The sequence below is a fragment of the Carya illinoinensis genome, chromosome 2 (genome assembly GCF_018687715.1).
Source record: "Carya illinoinensis cultivar Pawnee chromosome 2, C.illinoinensisPawnee_v1, whole genome shotgun sequence".
NCBI classification, from domain to species: Eukaryota; Viridiplantae; Streptophyta; class Magnoliopsida; order Fagales; family Juglandaceae; genus Carya; species Carya illinoinensis.
Window position 1 is genome coordinate 30246362 of NC_056753.1, and position 15452 is coordinate 30261813.

At 31.2% G+C, this 15452-nt stretch overlaps 1 protein-coding gene across 1 annotated transcript; it reads right to left on the reverse strand.

Annotated features, from left to right (window-relative positions):
* Positions 1-184: 184 nt before the first annotated feature.
* LOC122300814 (MLO-like protein 1) lies at positions 185-7619 on the reverse strand. Its single transcript, XM_043111711.1, has 14 exons — positions 7079-7619; positions 6938-6995; positions 6588-6808; positions 5064-5180; positions 4897-4957; positions 4574-4656; positions 3979-4053; positions 3744-3832; positions 3363-3412; positions 2889-2929; positions 1238-1447; positions 1071-1138; positions 912-972; positions 185-800 (listed from the first exon to the last, which is right to left on the reverse strand). The coding sequence occupies exons 1-14, from the start codon at positions 7193-7195 to the stop codon at positions 522-524; spliced, it is 1530 nt and encodes a 509-aa protein (XP_042967645.1). The 5' UTR covers positions 7196-7619; the 3' UTR covers positions 185-521.
* Positions 7620-15452: the final 7833 nt, after the last annotated feature.

Below are 15452 nucleotides of genomic sequence, written 5' to 3' on the forward strand. Positions count from 1 at the left end.
CCTTAGTTTTAAAGCTCAAATTTACTAGGCGACAATCTATAGGTGAAAAGTTGATGATTTAATTTATCTTTAGTAGCTCAAGACATATGTCTACCTACCTGGCCATATCCATATTTTCATGAACTGTGCCCAAGTTACTTCTTTCAAATACACAAAGGAAAAACTCAGAAAATACACCAGTTGGTGATCACTCATCACTCTCATGTGACATTTAACAATAATCTGGAAGTTCAGGAGTAATTGGACCATATCAAAAGACTGTACTAAGTAATTAACAACAGAAACCAAAAGGGAGATTGGTTTTCATTTTTTTCCCTTTTTTTGGCCAGAAATATACATGCTCACATATTCCTAGATGTCTTGCTTTCAATTGCTCTTCTTACTGATACTAGCCAATTTAAAAGAAAGCCAAATCATTTAATCATTTATCAATGCATTTATCGATGCAGTATATATTGAAAAGTTGAAAACAGAAAGCTGTGACTTCAGTGAGAGGTTTGAGTGAGAGACGCTGAGGCAGTTCATTTGTGTCCATGGGAGATCTGTTCACGTGCTATTCCTCCTGCATTGCCTTCTTCCATTGCAGATTCCGTTTCACCAATTTCTGTCAACTCAACAGCCAAAGGAGTAGTCTCTTTGTGAACCTCGTGGCCAGAGCCATGAGTGGTAGTAGAACCTTGAGCACTAGAGCCATTGGCAGCCTTTCTGAAACCTTTGGTCTTTTTGGCATGCTTAGCCCAACCAACTAGTCCTTCTTGTATATGTTCTTGAAATATTTCCTTTTTAAATGAACTTCCCATCTGTAAACCATAAAAACAGCAACCTTTTATCAGCCTAAAACCGTAAAACGCCAATACAAAGGTGCTACAAAAGAAGAAAGCAAGTGAGCTTTCGGTGATGATCCAACTCACCTGTGTGACGATAGCATAGAGTGGTAGGGTACTGTAGCTGCTGAAGAACTGAATGAATGCCCTGAGAAAATTTGGCATTTAACTAAATCATAAGATTTTTTGAGCCAATAGAAAAACATGGTTTCAACAACAGGATACATATGTCATTGTTTCACGTACCCTATAACAAGTCTAGGTATAACATATCCGATTTCTCCCATTATGCAGGAGTCAAATCCATATTGAACCTGCAATAGATTGTATAAGATAAGATCCATCTGTAGTTCATACTTGAAATTTTATATGAAACCTGGTAAGTAGGCAATGAATTTCGAGTTATGATTTACCCATATCCAAAAGAAAAATGCCAGTTCAAAAGAATTCTGAAACATGATGATATGAATCAGTAAGAGCACAAGTTTTGGCCTATTGAACCAGAAGTGATCATCTGAAGGTCGAACAACTAAATCCCCTGCAATTGCTATATGTTTCTCTGCAACCTCATGGGCCAACTGGCAAATCACATGCTCCAACTTGGTGCCAACAGCAAGTAGAAGCTGCAAAAATAAAATAAATACTATCATTGTTAACGTCCTCATCCTCCAAGGTCTCTTCAGCATTTACAAGAGGAAAATGCGATCTGATGATTTAAGCACTGAAATGTGCAATTGTTATCAATAACGCACACAATACATACGAACAAAAACCAAGGTAAATAGCATAGAAAAAAAGTCTAAACATTGGCTGTAAAACTAAGAGGCTGAAAGGCATTCTCAACAGAACAATGTGCTCCATTTAAACAGGAATGGAGCTTCTGATATTTATGTTGATATATATATACATAATTCCACATGTATGTATAGGTATTAATATGTGTATAAATACAAACCGACTCATGCTAGTGTTTTTTTAAGTGTGCTAGAAATTAATGAAACCGATTGAATTTAAAGGGTACAGGATTCCATATTGAAATTAGATTATCTTCAGAAAACTGTGCTTTTCAAGTCATTTATACATCACAAAATCAGCAAGCAATATTTCTAACAAATTCAGATTTGTAAATAAAAACAGACATAAATCTAATTAAATCAAACCTAGAACAATTTCTTTGTTGATGATATCTTCCTTTTGACATGTTCTATATACCCTGAATAGCCAGCTTCAATGAAAAAAGAGTTTGTGCTTGTATGTCGGCAACAATTTGATGTCAACTGGATGAAGGGTCTCTAACGTCAATGGTATATATTTGTTTCTTGTATCTTCTCCTTCAATAGTTTAAATGATCTTAGTTTACTTATAGCTTAATATAAAATTGGGGTGCTGTCCTCTTCTAAGAAATAAAGTCTACTCATAGCTCAAACTTCCATAGGTTCCTTTTGAGGGAGAATGAGCACGCCGGAAATAAATCTCTTAAAATTATCATGTACACTGTAAGTTGTTTGAATTGCTTGGAGCACCTGCTAGATTGCAAGATTGTAGGGTCCTTACACTATAGTATTGAGCTTGAATGAATGTGTCAAAGCTCAATTGCAGCTGCAATATCTGTTTATGATGTGATCCCTGGTAAGCATGTCAAACTTTTAAGGGACACATGAGGTCTTTATAAACTGGTTATGTGAAAGGGCTCCTTTTTATATTTGGATTCCACCATTTCCCTTCATCTACACTTGGTGTACAACTGTAACATTCAGCTTTAAAGTATTGCAAGTTCCTTGTGATAGGGTAGAAAGTTCCACATGAAAAAGCAGATACCAAGGGTCAATGACTCTTCCATTTCGTTCAAATCCAAATATAAAATCTTCTTAGTTACACACAAAATCCACATCGTATATCAGATAAAATATACATATTTACCTCAAAAAAGTCATCCTACAATGTCCATTTTAGTGTAAGATCTAATGGCTAGTTTAATTTAATCAGACGTCTTAAAATGAACAAATATTCAAATTTCATAAAAAAAAATGAAATTTAAAAGGAAAGCTAGGATGGAGAACTTACAATGAAGGGAACGAATGAGATCCAAAAATATGCATGCCAACCTGCAAGAAAAATCGGAACATGTGAGTCTTTGTAGATGATGATCTTCATGTAGCAGAGCAATAGGGAGACAGGACCATGGCTTTATGGTCATGATAAACTTCTAAAATTCTGAACCCTGACATGGAAACATTACATTGTATATGTTGATAAGATTTAAAAAATAAATAAAATTGTGTATCAAATGGATGAGAACTGGAAACCTCTAACAATTAAATATCTACTCAACTTTCAATGCCAGTGTAGGACCATTGTCCAAATTTCAGTCTGAAAGAAGAATTTGATTTGCCGTTCAACATAAAATTTAAGTTACAGCTAGAAAATTGCATACTTGGGATGTCCTGATGGCCATACACTCCACGTATACCAAAACTTATTACACTCTTTTGACAACGCTGCACTCATCCATGAGAGAGAGGGAGAGAGATGGCTTACCAGAGATGTTCAGCAACAAAAAGATGACCACAAATAACCAAAGATACCAACTGCAATTAATGAAGTTGGAAATTAGTTATATCTATTAACTAAGAGGAATTATATCAGAATATAGATAGTCTCAAGGAGACATGGTACATGATAATATGATCCATGGAAAAGAAAGAAGCAATCCAAATACATGCTTTCAAGCTTCCACAGAAGTACTACCCTTCTTTCAGACAAAAGAAGTTGATAAAACTCAAAATTTCTATGCCAACACTTCCATACTGGTTTAACCGTATATGATAAACCCCACTCTACATAAGGAACAATAAAGCTAGATACAGAATAGAAGCCAATGAACCTATCCATTTTGCATATCTTTCCTAGTGTACTAACCTTATTCCAACGACTTTCTTAAAATCGGCTTCCAGGGCACGTATCATGTACTTGTAGAAATTGAACTTTGGGTTTCCCTTGCAATGAGTCTGCAGGAAATAACAGTATTAAGGCTTAGGAAGAGTCTCTTTTTGAAATAAAAAAAAGTACTGGGGTGTAATACCAAAGAGCAAAAGAAGAAAAAAGAGAAGGAGAAGAAATTGAAGGATAGTTAAAGAAGCCTTATTTAACATACCATAATGAAGCCCAGTCGGAGCGCCTCATAATCTGCTTTGGTCACTGACGCATAAAATTGCTTGAAAAAGGAGAGCTGAAAATGATGAAGATATTAAAAAGTGAATCAGTTGTTGTAATAGCAATACTGAATTTTATTTACTTCCTAAAATTTTGATTTCAGACAGAAGTCAGTCATGCAAACTGAAGTATTTGCCTTTCCTAGCTCAAGTATTGACCATCATAGCCGAAGTTTCTTTTTCTTAAGTCATTACTGTCATGTAAACAGCACAAGAAAGATTATCTGCAATATTAAAAAAGTTCAGGTAGATATCGTATGAGTTGAAACATGCCTTTCCCTATGAATTTGGGGTAGTTAATATTTAAAGTGGAACCAGGATGTAGGAAAAGGAAATAAAAGAAGTTAAAAGAATTTCTTTTCCTAATATGATAAAAGAACTAGGGTGTAGGATAAAACAAGAAACGGGATGCAGACGTTGTGAATCTTAGAGTAAGTCAACACCTGTTGTAATTTAACAGTTGTGATTACGGGTGGTACTAGTCTTCAACATATTAAACAGAAGATTGGATTGACACTAAAGGATTCTGTAACTTACCCACCAACCTACCAAAGCTGAATTCATGCTAAATCGACCCCGGATGAATTCATGATCTTGGACCTGCGTGAATTTGGTTATAACTGCAGACACAGCATTTGCATCAGAAAAATTGCAAATAAAAGCAACTAGCTGTTGGCTAGTAAAGAACATGCAACACGCTTAAGGGTGAACTACTAAGTTTTAAGTCGCAGAGAAAATTCTCAGACTAACAATTCTTTTTACTTATCCGCCAGTCATTCGTTATGATTAAATTTATGTCATGAAATAAGTAAAACATAACACGGGAAAGCATGTAGGCATTAGCTTTTAACGAGCATTACCTCTTTCTGTATCATAATTCCTTTTGACTATCCATTCCTCCCAATATCTCCATTGATGTATCTACGCCATTGAAAACACATAACAGAGTGTTCAAAGGTTGAAAAATAGAAACTCTTGGCTATGAAGCAAAATTGGAGACAAAGAATTAAGAACAGTGACAAAATACCTTTGCACCTCCGAGAAGAATGGTTAGAGCACAGAAAGCCACATGCACAACGGCTAACACAAAGATAAATATGTGAAGATGGTGAAGCGCGGTAGTTGATAAAAGCGGAACTTTTCCCTGGAAAATGTTGTAAAGAAAAGCAGAAAATCTTTCACTTCATAAATGCCGGTTTTAACAAATGGGAATCCAAAGGTCGAAACTCAGAACAAAAAAGAATTAATAATGTGTACAGAAAAAGAAAATGCTAAATTTACTTAACCAACTTGTTTAAAAAAAGCAAAAGATAAATTAAATTAATAATAAAAGAGTAATGTTATACACTACACCACCATTCTACTTATATCTTATTATACATGATATGGTATATTTATCATCATTTGATGATAAAGAAATATACAATAAATAATGATTCAATGGTTATAAACGTGTCACATTTTACTTAGTAAGATGCAAGTGAGATAGTAATACGGTATATGAGTTTTTCATAATAAAAAATTCCAATCACTTTTGTGTGCTTTTAATTTATTCTATTAATGAGATTAGCTACCTCAATTTTTAATATAAAATAATTATTTTAATTAATTATATTAATAAAATATATAAAAAATACGTAAAAATTGTATGCAACTACTTAATGGCGTTCAAGAAGGTATTACTTCTGTGCATAGACAACGAAGTGGATGACAACAAAATAGCCTGACTGTGACTTTAAAAGAAGAAAAGGAAGAAGAGAATTCAAAAGCATCATTATTATTTTTTTGTGTCATGTAGCAATTTTTCAGTAATTATAAATTTTAGTTATAGGTATTTTTGGACAGGAATTTTAAAAGAAATGCTTTAGGATCAGTTTGGCAACTTAAATATTTTTAGATATTTTTTAATATTTTTTTTAAATATTACTTAAATATAAAATATTTTTTAATTTTAATTTCTCAATATTTTTCATTTAATCATTATAATTTTTCAAAATTTTAAATAAAATATAAAAAATAATATTACTTTTTCAGATTTTCAAATAAAAATTATATTAAAAAACTAAACTTAATCAAAAATCTTAACTCAAACAATTTTATTACTATTTAAAAATATACTGAGATATACAAAATATCAAAACACGCTTAGTCACATAATAATTTTATAAAAATAAATTTATAAATTGATATAATTTAATATAATTTATTAGATTGTAAAATAATTTTTATTATTATACAGATATAACATAACACGTAAATTCATTCAATTTATAAATTTATAACATACTTTTTTAATTAAAAAAGCACAATTAAAAGAGTTAAAAGTTAAATTATTTTTTTTCGTAATAACTAATAAATAAAAATTTTCAGATAATTTGGTAACTTGTCTTTCTCACGCAACTGGGCAACCAACCTCATTCCAGTGGGCATTTGGACCCTACTTGGATGGTCAATTCCCCAATGAAAGCCAAGCAGCATAGAAAAGAAAGCATTGATTACGCCCAAAAATGTTGAAAAAAGGGAAAGGGAGAAAGACGGAGAGCGGAGGTACCGTTGCACAGGTGGAAGCAGAGGCCTCGGCAAGGAGACGACGGGCTGTCCCCGGAATAAAGGAATCCAAGAGGGTTTGGAAATGGGCAGTGGTAGATGAACTTTCTTCCTTTTTCTCACATGGCAACCACTTGCTGGCCAATTTTTCCGGTATGCAAATTTTGGCAATCCGATTTTGGAGCACTGTCAGCAACAGTGATATGAATCCCAACAGCATTAACTCTGCATTCATTCCCAAAATCACCTTAATATATGTGCTAAAATCCCCAATAATTCATTGAAAAATGCTTATAAATATGCATATTTTGTGTAGAGAGGAAGACAAGGAAGGAATAGGTGGAGAGTGGTGACCTTCTTTTATCTTCTGCAAGGCCTCAAAAAGAGGTTTTTGGTTCTTTTTCTTGAGATACTGAAAGATCATAAATTTGAACAACAATGGTCAGTTTCCATAGATATACAAACAGAGGAGTGAAGGAGATTTAAGCAACATGCCTTGCCAAGGAAGTGGATGATTCGTTCGACAGAAAGAGAGATGAGAACGATAACACTGCAGACAACAGCCACAACCCAAGTAGGCGTATACTCCAAAGTTGTTCCACCTTCTGCCATCGTTCTCTGTCTCTACCTCGAAACCAAAACCAGAATGAAAATATGCAGTCCTCTGTTCTCAAACTCTTTTCTCGAAGAACCCCATAAACAAAAAAAAAGGGAAGGAGTCAAAGAGTGCTGAGATTTGAGATCTAGCAGAGGAAGAAGAGGACAAGATGCTGTAAAGCTGATTAATTTGTGCATCCCAGTTTAGATAATTTAAAAGACACCAGACGGTTGACCCAACATTAACAGAGGCAGAGACACAATTATATTAATCTTATAATATACTTAAATCAAATCGAAAACGCGTATCCTATAAAAAAACAAACGAAGGAAAATTGGGAACGCGGAGGAATTATTGTTAGTCATTGTCAGATGGAGGGTTCTATTTTGCTCGTGAGAAGAGAGAGTTTTGGTCGTTTCGGGATGAGTTCACATTGGAAAAAAAAAAGGCAAGACAGAACGAATTCACATGGAAAAATGTTTGATTTAACGCTGTATTTATTCTTGACTACATTATTGGATTGGATCAGAACAAACCAATGATCAGTTTTTTAAAAAAATAAACAGCATCGTTGCAATGACAGGCACAAGAGTTGATCTGTGATGGGCAAACCGGTGCATGAAATGAGAAGAGATTATTCTCTTTCCGAATTCAACGCGTAGACATGCAACGCTCTAAAGCAACATGACCACGTTGATATTCATTTTGCACCATGGTTAATGTTATGACAGCATGTGTAATCTAAAAGATCTCCATTGTATAAGTCAAAGGGAATACTAGGAAGATCAGGTGACATCGTGGCTCCTACCGATGAATGACAACATCTTGCAGTTTTTGTTTTGGTAAATCATCAGTGATCAGAGTACTTGCACCACATCATTTATCCATTCTGACAATATTCTTAAATTGGACATTAAACTCATCCTTAAATTTGGAAAATGTATCTCCCCGAGAAAATTCCCCATCTCCAATCCCCTTCTCAATGTGACGGAGATGCCCCAGCAGTCGGGTCCAAAAAGCCATCCACCCCGCCTCCTGCTAGGACAACCCATTGGATCTAAAAAAAAAAAATATTTGAATCTAAAATTATTTTTTTTAAATAATTTTCAATTATAATATAATTTAAATTATAAATACAAAAAAATTTAAACTCATTAGTCATATTTTATAGTAAGTCCCACATTGTTTAAATATAACTATTATATTGACTTGACCTATTATATAAATATTCACTTAAAAGGTCAAGATAATTTAATAACTTGAATATAATTTTTAAGTCTTTAATAAATTATATATATATATATATATAAATATATATAAAAATATAAAAAATATTTTTTAATATATGTGGAGTGGAGCAGGGGTGGAGCGGGATGGGGTCAGCCTGCCCCCTCCTACGCTAGGAATTCTCCCTTACAAACTATCTAAAATGATTTGACATTATCTTAGCACCTAAAATGGTCCTAAATCTAAAATATCAAGTATAGTGATGGGTTAGAGGAGTCAGCCCAGTGCTCAAAATCCTAGCTAAGAACAAGATGTGGAAGTCACCCTGAGATGAAATGATATTAGTTAAAAGATTAAATTTAAAAATTAATTAAAATATTATTAAAATATATTTTTTAATATTATTTTTATTTTAAAATTTTAAAAAATTAAATTATTTACTTTATTTTATGTAAAAATATAAAAAAAATTATAATAATTAGATAAATTGAGATTGATTGTGAAAATAAACAACGGTAAAAGTAACAAGGTAGCCTCCTTTTTCTTCAAAATAAACAAATGAAATATGGTACCATTTTACCGTTGTTTTATGAATCTTGATTCAAGTAGTATTTATGTCAGTTTGTATGGAGGAGATAGATCAATTTTTAAATAGTTTACAAGTGATTGCAAAAACTTGATAGTTTGGGGAAATTACAAATTTGGTAATTAGTTTGAAGGAGGTTTGTGCTTTTTTTTTTTTCTCTAATTATTTTATAAGCAAATTATATGTTGAGGTACAAAGGGAAGAGGTAAAGGATCCCCGCATATACCTCATTGAGGTGTCCTTTGGAAACATAGAATATCTATGAATAGTATTGAGTTGGTTTGAATTAATATATTTTATTAGACTTTGAAAAATAAAATTAAAATATTATAAAATTAAAATATTTTTTTCATATATTTTTAATATTTTTTTAATTTAAAAAAGTAGTATTATTTTTTAGAATAATGATACTTACTACCCTAGTCTTACCAACTTTTTACTATTCCTTTTATTTTTTTATTTATTTTTTTACTTGAGGGTTAAAGAAGTGATTATTAGTAAGATTGCATTTTTTTTAATTTTTTCTTAATGAATAATAATGTTAAAAAATTATTTAAAATAAAATAATAAAAAAAATTCAAATACACTTTAGAGTAGTAAAATGATTATAAGAGGATAGTGAGCCTATCGTTATTTTATTTTATTTTTATTTTATTTCAAAATTTAAAAAAATTTTGATAATTAGAATTAAAATTTAAAAATTTTAATTTAAAAAATATTTTATATTTAAAAAGTAAATATTTGAGAATACCTTCCAAAACTGGCTCAGTCCTTCGATGCAAGAAGTAAAGGGGAAAATGCAAAAATAAAGCCAATAAATTCGTCTCATAATCTAGTTCCCGAGTCTTTTTGGCTGATTATTTGTATTTTTCTCATGATTCTATCAAAGAATCAACGGCCAGCATCCAATTTCCACGTAAGCATATATCAGTCATGATCATGTACTGTCGGCACTGAAATGATCACCGACTCATATCACGTCATAGATAGCATAATAGAATGTTGTCACGTAATTATAAATGGCCGGTTATGTAAAAATTGATCGGTTAGAAATGAAGACGTATGCGTGTGGAATATTGCGAAGAAAATTTTGGCAGAAAACACTACTAGGAGTCCGACTTAACCCAACGCCTTACTGGACGAGCTGATGACAGCCATGCACCACGTGTCTACGTTTTCCAAGGCACCCCATGCAGCATCTTTCCTCAGTCCAAGATAATTGATAAAAGATACTGTTGCAAATTTTGAATTTTTTTGTGAGACGAATACGTACGACCAATCCTAGATATAATTAGGGTTATATAAATGTCATACATTTATTTTAAAAAAGAAAATAATTTATTATTAAAAATTTAATTTTTTTATATAAATCTCATATTTATTTCTTTTTTTTTAAATAAATGCGTGATATTTTACTCTATAATTATAAATATCATTTTTTAATATATAATCATTAAAATTCAACCTGATACATATGCATATTATAAAGGGGTTTTCCCTCCTATGGGCGTGTATATCAAGCCCACAAAAGACCACTGAGGAAGTAAGTTAGAGAGCCCAGCCCAACCAAGCCAAGCCAAGCCAAGCCCAATGACCTTCCTCTGAAAAGAGTTAGTGGGCCTTTATAGGATACTAGGCCCATGAGTGGGTACTAGGCCCATGAGCAAAACCCCACCCACGAAGCAACCCACTCGTGGAAAAACGGACAGTAGAGGTAGATGGGACTTGTCGCCTTAACACCCTACCATCAGAACTTGCATAGATAGATGGATGGAAAATAAGGGGAATCCTTGATCTCCTAATAGTAGGCATATAAAGGCTTAATAAGAAAATTTCACTAGGTAAAGTGAGTCAAGGAGCCACTCTCTAGACTCTACGCCGCATTAATGATACCAACGCCAGAGCCACGCTATATTAAAGGATTCTGACTAAGTGAACAGTTGAAGTGACATGAATCCTCTGAGATTATATATGGGTTGTTCCCACCCATAAACCTAGTTTAAAAGTTTACCTCCAAGTACAAAGAACTCTCTCTAGTTCATCTAAACATTTATACAAATTACTAAGGAGATATCCTAACTTCAGCATCGAATACTCCCTAGCTTCTACCAAGGCTTCAAAATTTTTGTTTTTTTTCTAGTGTGCAAGTGAAAAACTCAAAATCTGAGTTGCTGGAATCCAATCCAAAGGCGTACAAAATATGACGTTAACACATATAAAATAAGATTTCATGATATATGTATTCTCTGTTTATAAAGGAAATTATAATTCTTTAACGATTGTCTTTTTAATTTGAACAAATAAAATGTCTCAATATCAGACTATTTTCGGTATATTCTACATGCATGCATATATGGGCTTTATAATTAAGAGATCAAATGCTACAACTTCAAAAAGTTCTCATAAAAATAAACTCATCAATTATTAAAATGACTTTATGTGATACGTTGAAATATAATATCTTATTATAAAAATAATTTTATAACTTGACGTACCACATCAAGTCGCATTAGTTTGTAAATTTATTTTTATATAATTATTTTATAATCAAAGCATTTCTTAAAATTATTAACATCATAATCAACCAATTCACTATCACCATAATATGTGCATGCATGTTTACGGTTTACCACTTGAAGCTTTGTACGTAGTGTTGGCGTTTGTTCACCTGATTATCAAGAAAACTCTTCATTAATAAAAATTATTAAAGTGATTAATAGACTGGGAAAGGACTGCACCTCTCGATCGAAGATATTTCAATGCGTGGTAATTAACAATTATACCACGTGACTTTCATGCCGTATGTATTAAGGGGAAGTACAGTGCTATTGAGACCGATGATCATTTAATTGAAGATGTGCATTGACAAGTATAAATGTATTTTTTTAATTTTTTTCTTCTTTTCTTTTAATTATTTTTTATACAGTTTTAAATATTTTAAAAAAATATCAATTAATTAATATTCATTTTCTTAACCATTAAGTAAAAAATAAAATAAAAAATTTAATCAGTTCAATTAGCATTTTGCTTAGTGGAAAATAAAGTAATTAAGCAGTAATAGATCATGAAATAAAGTAAGTAATCTAGTCGTTAGATTTTTCGTTCTCAAAGGACCCGCTTTCCTGACTCTATGTATATTCTCCTATTCTTTTGCAACATAAATAAAGAACCGACCCAAATATTTATATAATATATATATATATATATATTTTATTGAAAAATCACGTTCAGATCAAGTTAAAATATCTTTGCACTCCCTTGAATCGGGATATCTAAATCAGTACCCGTCCACAAGTTTAAACTAACAAAAAAGAGCTTTGCTATTCATAAATTCATACACCACACACCACATAATTTTTTATATTTTTTATTTTTTAAAATTTTTAAAAAAATTTTATTTAGTTTTATTTTTCTAAAATAATTAAATTATTTTACTAATCATTCATATACCACACATTTGATAAAAGAAAAAAATTAAAAAAATAATTAAAAAAATGGTGTGTGATGTATGAAGCTTATGAATAGAATTTTTCAACAAAAAATATTAAATTTCTCTAAAAAATGGTGAAAAGGGCAGTGTATGAAGCAAGCTGTATTATTCTTAAGGAAGGTCTAAACTATATAATTTATATTAAAAAAAGCTTAATCAATAGTCCAATTGAAATCATATTGAAACATTATAAATTAGACTGTTTCTCCATACCAAAATTTTTTTGGCTTGATTTGGAATTCAGATAATCAGATTCCGGTTATGATTTTCAACTCAGGTTAAATTCGGACCTAACTATTAGGTCTGGGTCAGGTATAAAACTCGGGTTCCAAGTTTAAAGCCCAGTACATGAGTATATTTTAAAAAATATTGGGTATTTTTTGTTTATTTTACGTGCATTTAGTTAAAAACATAATTGGTTGTTTCTAGTTTTATTTATTTTTGACATAAAATTTAGTTTATCATTTTAATATTTTATTATTATTATAAACAATATTCAATGCATTAGTTTTAAAGTTTTCAACGTGGCTTCTTGAAAAAACTTTAATAAAATATAGACTTTTATATATATATATATAATTATGTTTTTTAACGACATTCTTTTTGAAAAATTTGTAATAAAATATAGGCTTTTTAAGAGAATTTTCTTCCCTTAAAAAAACAATAATAACATATAGGCTTTTAAAAAAAGAAAAAAAAAGTCGGGTATAACTCGAAATCTGAATTCGGTTTCATATGAATTTCAGCCGGGTCATAACTTGGACTAATCCAGTCTGATTTTGGACCGGATTTGAAATCCGAATTATAGACGGAATATATCCGAATATCCAGATAAAATGAGGATAAACCGTCCTCTAAAGAGTAATACGAAATCTTATGTACAAGGTGGACAGGAAACAATGCACCAGAGGGTGTTATATATGGCTGTATATCTTGTCACGTGGATAAGAGAGAGTGATGATTTCTGATGAACTAGTTTGTACCACTACTGCAACCTATATAGCTTTATTAGAAATAAATAATGATGAAAGAGAGCCTTCAGTGGTAGTACTGCTGGCTTCAACGCATGCATGGGAAAAAAGATGGCTCGATAGTGCTTGACACGGGAGCCATCGTGATTCATGAATGCTTAGATCAACTCCTTCGGTGTTTGGAAAAAAAGAGAGGCTAAAATTCCTGCCTTGGCATAGATCGGCTAGGTTTTGATCTCTACGGCTCTACCGATCCGGCCGTGTCATAAAAACTGAAAAATTGACAATTGTACTTCCGGTGGCAAACAACTTGGCGTAACCGATTGATCATATTGCTCATGTCCATATTCAATTAACACAAGTCGGGCCAATCATATAAATAAATAATATTTATAATTGTGAATGTATAATCGTCATATAATTATTTTTAAAAAAATAAATATAATATTTACATAAAATAATAATAATTTTTTAATAATAAATTTAATTTTTTTAAAAATAACTATATTATATTTATACACTTTATAATTATTTATACCATTACTTAAATATTAAATTCTTACGTACAAGTAGTAAATATCTTGCAACTTGGCTGTCTACGTTCTGGCCCCAACTCTAATGGCCTGATGTTTATCCATCCCACTCATCCAGACGAATCAGGCTTTTTTCCTTGAAAAAGACGCACCCGGGCTCCGTATCATGATCATGAGTTTCTGCGGCATATCTTTGCCTGCCCACTCCAAACAAAGTAACAAAGATCTGCCAGGACTAACCATGATAACTATTACCGGAAAATTAATTAGAAACAGATCAGTCAAAATCAACAGGTTAATCTGCAAAGTCTCAATTAGAAACAGTACTACTGCTACTTTTCCTATCAAACAAACAAGAAAATAATGCTGCAATGTAAAGATAGATTCGTTTTTTTCTTTTTTTGTTTGTATTAATGTACTCAGATCGACCGATCACATGCATGTGGCCGGAAATATAAAAGGTCAATCGACATCTGACATGCGTCGTGATGTTTCCATCTTATCAAACCTTTTTTCTTTAGTGGAAGACTTATTGACTGGTTGCTGTGGTGTGGGGTCTCTATATCTCCACCCTTCAAAGATATTTTTTTTACCCTTTTTCGTGTCCATTTGCCACCCGTCTGGCAAAGTTTAGGTACAGTACAAAAGAATTCTGAGGGCTTCTAGAAGATTATTATTTTGCTGCACCTAATGGTCCTTTCCGTCCATGTGGGTATATATGAAAATTAATTTTATTAATAAAAACAAAAAAATAAATTAATTCTCAGTCAATGTTCACAACTATAATGATATAATATTATAATATATTATAATATATATTATAAATTATAATGATATATTATAATATATAATATAGTAATATATTATAATATATAGTGATATAGTATTAGTATAACTATTAATATGTATTATATAATATTAGTATAGATATTAATACAATAAATAAAATAATATAAAATTTTAAAATTTCATATTATATTAATTAGTAATTTATTATATAATACAAAAATATTTTATATTATATATAAAAATTATATATAATAAAAAATTAAAAAATATATATAAACTAGTTCGATTTTAGAAAAAAAAAATCAGAATCGAATTGATTTTAACCAATTTTAAGAAAAATAAAATCAATATCGAGCCGAATCAAACTCGAGACTAGATCGATCCCATCAGTTTGATCCGGTCGAATCCGATTTACCAGTTCACCCCTTTTTTACACCCCTAAAAAATAATAGTATGATTATCAAATGAAAAATGTTAATATGTACTTGAGTTTGCTCTTTTATTTTTATCATTCATGTAATTATTTTTTTAAAATTTTATATTTCACAATTAAGAAATTAATTTTTAATATATTAATATATAATTTTTATTTTTTAAAACTATTTAAATAAGTTGAAAAATTTTGAAAAAAAAAATTCAAATTTGTGCTAGGCGGCATGCCCAGCTGTCATTACT

Coding starts and splice junctions, on each gene's coding strand:
- LOC122300814 (XM_043111711.1), bottom strand. CDS start 7,195: ATGGCAGAAGGTGGAACAACTTTGGAGTATACGCCTACTTGGGTTGTG. Junction 6,996..7,078: donor TCATCCACTTCCTTGGCAAG/GCATGTTGCTTA, acceptor ATGATCTTTCAG/TATCTCAAGAAAAAGAACCA. Junction 6,809..6,937: donor CTTGCAGAAGATAAAAGAAG/GTCACCACTCTC, acceptor GAATGAATGCAG/AGTTAATGCTGTTGGGATTC.